Genomic DNA, 7,621 nt, shown 5'->3' with positions numbered 1-7,621 from the left:
GCAGAGTTCTGGCCATTAGACGTAGCTCGTCTGTGTTGGGACATTCTTTTGAACAGTGGCTGCTTTGTTTCCCCGATGTTCCCCGTCCAGAGGACCTATACAATTTTTTTCTTTTTGATTTTTTTACCTGGATTACTGAGATGCATCAGGACGTAGATGAGAAGCATCTCCCAAACTTAAGGAAATCGGCAGATTTATCGGTGCACCTGCAGTTCTAATCTTTACTAAATGAGTTTTTCAAACCGACAACAGTATGCAAAGTTTATGTTTAACCATGCACCTCAGGCCTAATCAATGTCTGAAGCTTTATGATGACTGACAACATAGCTTTAACATCCCATCATGTTTAACAGATTCACTTAAAACCCACCTTGATCTTGCACCTATGTTTATTGACTGTCTTCTGGTAAAAGTTTCTGTGAGATCAAAGATCTTTCCTCTCACCAAATTTTACTTCTGCGTCTGGGTTTTTCATGTGAAGGGAGCATCTTGCCATGCAGCTTCGCAGCCAAAAAGACATGTTTCATGTGGATTGGCTCAAATAGCAAACAGAGGAATGAGCTTTTTGATTCTGCCAGCTGTGTGAGATCCTTGCTGTGTGTGGTTAGAGATAACAATAGACTTTAAACCCAGAAAAGAATCTATACTAGAGAGTACATGCAGTATGAAGAGGGGGAACTGTCTTTAAAAAAGCACTGACGAAGACTAAAACTGTGAATTTCTGTTCATGAGTTCGAACTTCTTCTTGTGTGTGACCAGTTTGACACTTAACCACAACTATTTAGTACTTCCTTTATCTTATTTACTTAAAAGCTTGTAAATGAACTTTTCTTAAAATAATTTTTTTTCGTATTTTGTTACATTTTGCTGTTTAAGTCTCATGTCGATCAGAGTTTAGAGTCTGCTCTGTTGAAGCTGAGGGAAGCTTCAGCTCTCTGAGAAACTGAACACCTTCTGTTTCTTGTTACAAAAAAATCTGCTGTTTCTTTTTAGTGAAAAGATCTGCAAACACTGGATTCAAACGTCATCAGTCCACCAACTGCTTTTCTTTACTAACATAGATCGGGGCAGAATCTCCTGATGTATCACTTGCAGGAAGAGTCACACAATTCAAATTTATTTTTGAACTATGTTTGAGTCCTTTTCACACAATTACTATATTTTTCTTTGTAAGTTTTATTAATTTTTTTGCGTATTTATTCATTTCCTACAAAACCTCCATAATTAAATATGATCTACCTACAATGTGAGAGTCAAATGATCTCAGTATATAGAATAGAATAGAATAGAATTCAACTTTATTGTCATTGCACCGTCACAAGTACAAGCAACGAAATGTAGTTTGCATCTATCCAGAAGTGCTTTACAGGGTATAAATATGTATTTACAGGTGTGCAAAGGTTGTTATAAAAATAAAATGTTCAGTATAAAAATAATATAATATAAATAAAAAAAATATGGGAGCTATGTGCACATATACAGATTATGCAGATTATACAGAATGTTAGGAATGAACTGTATATGTATTAGTAGACTTACAATGTAAGATAGTTAATGGCAAATAARATTTCCAGATTATATACAGATTACATACAAATTATATATCGTCGATCTGTTCTGAAAGCCCCTTGCACAGAAGTAACACCTCTAATAAAAGACAACATGAAGACCAAGAAACTCAAGAGAAAATATTCATGAATCAGGATTGTGTTATTAAAGTTTCCAAAACCCTGAGCTTTGAGTTCTTGATATTTTTTAAACAAACATTTAATCCAGATCCATTATTAGAAAAAAAAGAAAAAGAAAAATGCCACCACTGCAAACTTAAGAGGGCTCTCCACTAAAACTCATTGACTCAGTGCATTAATTTGAGAAGCAACCAAGAGACTTACAATAACTCTGACGGAGCTGGGCTCCATGGAAAAGTGGAAAAAAGACACTGATTAAAAAAATTTAAATAAAATAAAAATAGAACATTTAAATTTTGCCAACAGGTAAATCGGAGACTTCCCAAACACGGGGCAGAAGGTGCTGTGGTCAGATGAGACCAAACTTGTAGTTTTAGGTGATTGAACTTTCAGATGTGATGTCTGGAGCAAACATTTGATCTCTTCATGATAAAAACACAACACAGCGAGGCACAGTGGTGGCAGCATGATGCTGTGGGGATGTTTTTTATATTGAGAAACAGATCAGAGGTGAAGGTAAGATGGATGGAGCAAACACTGAGACATTCTTAAGGGAAACCTGAAGTATTTCAGACATTTGAGACTGGGATGGACGTTCACTATTCAGCAGAATATTGACCTTAAACACTCCGCTGGTTTAAGAACCAGTTAAACGTCCTGGAATGGTCCAGTCAAAACCAAGACTTCAGTCCAACTGAAACCGTTGTTAGACACAAGCAGCACCTCTCCAACCTTGAAGGAGCTGCAGACTGGTCATGAGGAACGAGTGAAAACCTTCCTGGTTTGATGGACCAGGATCATAAACTTGAGGAGCCTACTTGCTCAGGTTTTCAGATTATTATTAATATTTTTTTGGTCCAATGTAAAAAATATATTTTTCATCCTCAAAGGGATTGTTTTGTTGTGGGAATTAAAAAAATACATCCACCTAAATTTCTTTTTAAATATTAATTTGTGAAGCAACACAATAGAGAGAAAGCCAAAGGGGACAACACTTTTATAATGCACCATACGTACAACAAACTGGTCATATCGCTGTAACGGAGATGTATTTTGAACAAATTCTAAATTTAATTTATACTCTCATTTTTAAGAAGTCATGGTACTGAAACAGCTTTATTGTTGGTCCGGCTGTCATTTAACCAGAGATCAGAGCTTTTGTTGTAAACTCAGGTCTGTCGGGTCACAAAGACCGCAAACAATAAGAACTGATATCTTGATTCAAGTTAGTACATTTAACTTTGATTATATTAATATTAAGTTTTAATTTTCACATTTCATGCTTGTTTCATGAAATGAGCACATTTTGAGCTGTTCTTTCTCTGAGTTTCTGCCCAACCTAAACAGACCCGTCTGAGCTTAATGTAAAGAACAGTGAAGCAGATGTTTTTGTGCCAAAGGAAAGTAAAATAACTGAAACTCTAAAGTGAAGGGCATCTCTATGTCCACCCAGGAGCTCAGATGTTAAAATCCCTTCGAACTTCTGCCTTTCAGTCATGGAGCTACAGTCAACTTTATTTACAGTTTTTTTTAAATATATAATGAATGACAAATCAATCATGTTTAAACTCCATGTTTCTTCATGTCAGATGCCTGTCGACAGTACACTGACATGTTCCCACTGTTCTTGCGGTCGAGAGCTTCTTGCAGTTTTTTAATTAGTTGCACACACGTCCACTGGCTCCTGTGAGAGCACATGTGTTTGTCTGAAACATAGCTGATGTGGCTCTTCAAGTATTTAACTCTTACAGGCCCAAACAGAGAAGCTGCAGTTATGGGTGTACTTTATGTCTGGGTTCATATTTATCTGCAAAACAGCTCCGTCAGTTCCTAAAACATGTTAGAATGGCAGACGACGTGAGGAATTGAAGGTCTAGCATTTTTTTTGAAAGAATATATATCACCTGTGGCCTCTTATGGCAAAGTTTTAGACAAAAATAAACTGAAATACTTTATATAGAGATGAAAAATATGGTCAAACTTAAAATTGATGCAATGTTGTGAGAATTTGCGCACAGAGTATGTGTTTTGAATGACTCTCAGCTATTACCACATCCAACTTTAGGTCAATATTTGTACAATATAACCAATATAGCTGTGTTTGTGCTGGTTAAAACTGAATAGCTGTGCAGCCTCATTGGATTGACTAAAACCAATCAGGTGTAGATGTACAGTTAATGACGACTTTCTGAAAGCGCTCAAATTTGTCTCGTAGATTTTGAGATGTTTTGCTAGCAGGCAGACAGAGATGACTAATGAAAGGTTTGAAACTAAATCTTGAAAATTGCCGTAAATCCCCCTCAGCTAAAACCATATCAAACGTACCCTGAAACCTATAAAATAAGAGTTATTAATGTTTTTGAGTTCACTAAGTAAAATGGCTGTGGCTGCCATCTTGAATTCGGATTACCTCAAAAGTTAATCTGTTGTAAATGTTTCTGAAGGCCCTGTCACGTTAGACAGCTTATGAACATTTTAAAGATGTCTTTGAAGATGAAATTGAAAAAATCAACTGGAAGCTTCTTTTTGGTGTGTACAGGATGTAATTCTAACGAAATGTAAATGGACTGTACTTATATAGCGCCCATCCATCCAGGACACTCAAAGCGCTTCACACAGACATTCACCCATTCACACACACATTCACACACTGATGATGGCAAACTACAATTGTAGCCACAGCTGTCCTGGGGCACACTGACAGAGGCGAGGCTGCCATGCACAGGCGCCACCGGACCCTCTGACCACCAGAAGTAGGCAAGGTGGGTAGTGTGACAGGGCCTTAATGATTAATTATTATTATTTTGAAAGTTTGAACAAAATCAGACCAGCGTTTCATGAGTTATTTTGGTAACAGACAGACACAAAGGCTGAAAACACAGTAGTGTTAACCTGTTGTTTTACAGAGACAGGTAAGAAAAAAAACCCTCAAACACAGACATTCAGAGAAAAATCACTGTGAGTCCTGAGAGATAAACAACTAAATGTTTTTTTTAATATCAGGAAATGTTGCCACCAATGATCAAATTTACAAATTTTTGAAACTGTCCAAAAACAATTTAACAGCAGTTGCAATCTGCAAACACAATCACAATCATTTTATACCTATAAAACAAAACACACAGCCACTGCTGTTCGTGCATTTTTGAGTTCTTACCTCTTCAGTGTTTTTGACGTGATGACTCGACAGAACCGTGAAATGAAAATGTGTTTGAACACTAACACTATCACAGGTCACTTTACAAAATAACCACATGTTCACGTGACTTACAGCAAACAGACCAGTTTCCTGAGAAATCAGGAAGTAGACCAAACCTTTCTGGTAGCACAGAGTAAGGCTTATCTATCTAATCATATTATTTTTAAATGAGTTGCAAAACTGAGCTTCTCTACAACAGACTGAGGTAACAGTCATGTCTGCACCAGCCTGCAGCTCCACAGAGAGCTAAACTGGGGCAGACCGATAAACACAGTGGATTTAAATATGTCTACAGGCAGAACCAGTGGAGAAAGTACTCAAACACTGGACTTAATAAAAGTACAGATAAACAGACAAATTTACTCTAGTAAAAGTAACAATGCCAACATTAACATTACTTGAGTAAAAGTAAATGAGTACTTTGTTTTAAAGGACTGTTGTACTTCAGTTCAATGAATAAGATTGTGGAATAATTTGCAAAGTGATTATAAAAGTGCTGGTTCAAAGTATTTGTTTAAGAAAATGATAAAAGTTAGTTTATTAAAGAAATATAAAATTGTATAATGTGTATTCATAAGAGCTGTTGTTTGTGAAGGGGTTGAAGTTTTTGGTTTGTTTTGTTACTTGAACGTTATAATTGCTTGAAATTGTTTCGGGTCGGGGAGGAGGTTTTGCCCCAAGTGGAGGAGTTTAAGTAACTCTGGGTCTTGTTCAAGAATGAGGGAAGAGTGGAGCGGGAGATCGACAGGTGGATTGGTGCTGCATCTGCAGCGATGCGGGCGTTGTACCGGTCTGTCGTGGTGAAGCTGAGCCAGAAGGCGAAGCTCTCGGTTTACCGGTCGGTCTACGTTCCTACCCTCATCTATGGTCACGAGCCTTGGGTAGTGACTGAAAGAATGAGATCACAGGTACGAGCGGCCGAAATGAGTTTCCTCTGCAGGGTGTCTGGGCTCTCCCTTAGAGATAGGGTGAGAAGCTCGGTCATCCAGGAGAGACTCAGAGTAGAGCCGCTGCTCCTCCACGTCGAGAGGAGCCAATTGAGGTGGCTCATCTGGTAAGGATGCCTCCTGGACGCCTCCCTGGTGAGGTGTTATGGGCACGTCCCACTGGGAGGAGACCCAGAGGAAGACCCAGGACACGCTGGAGGGACTAACCAGAACAAATGAATATTTAATTTGCCAAAATGAGGAGGAAACAAATTTGTATTACAAAATAGCTGAATGAACAACAATAAATCAACAACACAAATAATAATTAAAAATTACTTGGTGATAAACTAGTTTGAAGAAGTATTTTGTTAAGTAATTGATGGTGTATCAATAAGAACAAATATTATTCAAGGATTAATTCTCATTTATCTACAACAAAAATACATTTAGACAGAATATATTTAGTTTCAAATGTTCAACAATTTAGGTACAGTTTAACTATTTGATAAATAGTTTACTTTGGAATTTGGACATTATTTAATGTGGCCAGATTATCAAGTTGTTTATTTAATAACAAGAGTTTTAATCCGACGGTATTTCTTGTTTGTTGCAGGTGCAGGAGAGGGCCTGATGTTGAACAGCTGGATTTGATGTGATTGGTGTGCAAAGGGGGGCTGGGACCCTGGAGTCAACCAAAGGGTCAGTTGAGGTCACGGTTCTTTGGCTGATGATAAGCAGATACTACCTTGGCCTGGTGAGTGAAGGTTTCCTCTGTAGTTAACCATTTCTATTTTTCTACTTGTCTGTAATAAAAATTGTTTTGAACAAAAATGTGTTTATCCTCTCAGATGCACGACACAAAACCCATCAGGATGGAGAGACATAACTGAAAAGCTGCAGAAAGTGCACCTGATGAGGCTCAGTCCAGCTTGTTATCAGTTCAAGACTTGTTATCAGAACACAGGCTGTTTCTAAAGATCCCTGACATGCAGGTGTTTCTTAAAGAGAAGCTCTAGAACAAATGAATAAAAACAATTTATAAATACAGATTTTCACTCTTAAATCATCTGACAATTACTGCATAAATTACTGTACAGGCTTTAGAAAAATAACAATTGCTTTTTTTTTTCAAAATGCTAAAAGAAATATGTAAACGTTTACTGACAAACAGTGGCTGATTAGGTGTCCAAGGAAAGTGAATGAGCTGGAAAAGCAGACATTATATAGGTCAAAAGTTTCATAAAATAAAATAAAATAAAATAAACAGTTCAGCTATGACTGAGTTTATGAGGTCATAACAGGAAAACACATTTTCATGCTGCAGATCCAAGCAGTAATCTGTCCAACCTCAGATTGTCAGAATGCTGATTTAAACAAGCTTATCAGTGAGACACAACAACACCAGGCTCCAGAGGACTGCATGACCCAACACTGAACTGTGAACAGATAAACACGATGAGAAGAAAAAAGAGAAATATAGTTTTACTTTACTTTACTTTACTTTACTTTACCTTACCTTACCTTACCTTACCTTACCTTACTTTACTTTACTTTACTTTACTTTACTTTACTTTACTTTACTTTACTTTACTTTACCTTACCTTACCTTACCTTACCTTACCTTACTTTACTTTACTTTACTTTACTTTACTTTACTTTACTTTACTTTACTTTACCTTACCTTACCTTACCTTACCTTACCTTACTTTACTTTACTTTACTTTACTTTACTTTACTTTACTTTACTTTACTTTACTTTACTTTACCTTACTTTACTTTACTTAAATTAAGACAGGGCATATTAA

The 7,621-nt window shown here is 36.9% G+C and overlaps 1 protein-coding gene across 1 annotated transcript in view; it reads right to left on the bottom strand.

The window, feature by feature from the left end:
• The window catches only part of LOC106526780 (amyloid beta A4 precursor protein-binding family B member 1-interacting protein), a 26,359-nt gene extending 22,277 nt beyond the window's left edge, over positions 1-4,082 (bottom strand). Inside the window, exon 1 of the mRNA XM_014021461.1 lies at positions 4,014-4,082. Within this exon, the coding sequence (XP_013876915.1) occupies positions 4,014-4,082 (69 nt within the window). The remainder of the gene's footprint in view (positions 1-4,013) is intronic.
• Positions 4,083-7,621: the final 3,539 nt, after the last annotated feature.

The sequence above is a fragment of the Austrofundulus limnaeus genome, unplaced genomic scaffold (genome assembly GCF_001266775.1).
Source record: "Austrofundulus limnaeus strain Quisiro unplaced genomic scaffold, Austrofundulus_limnaeus-1.0 Scaffold294, whole genome shotgun sequence".
Lineage (NCBI taxonomy): Eukaryota > Metazoa > Chordata > Actinopteri > Cyprinodontiformes > Rivulidae > Austrofundulus > Austrofundulus limnaeus.
Note: the sequence above shows the minus strand (reverse complement) of the source record. Positions and strands in the feature narration are given on the sequence as shown.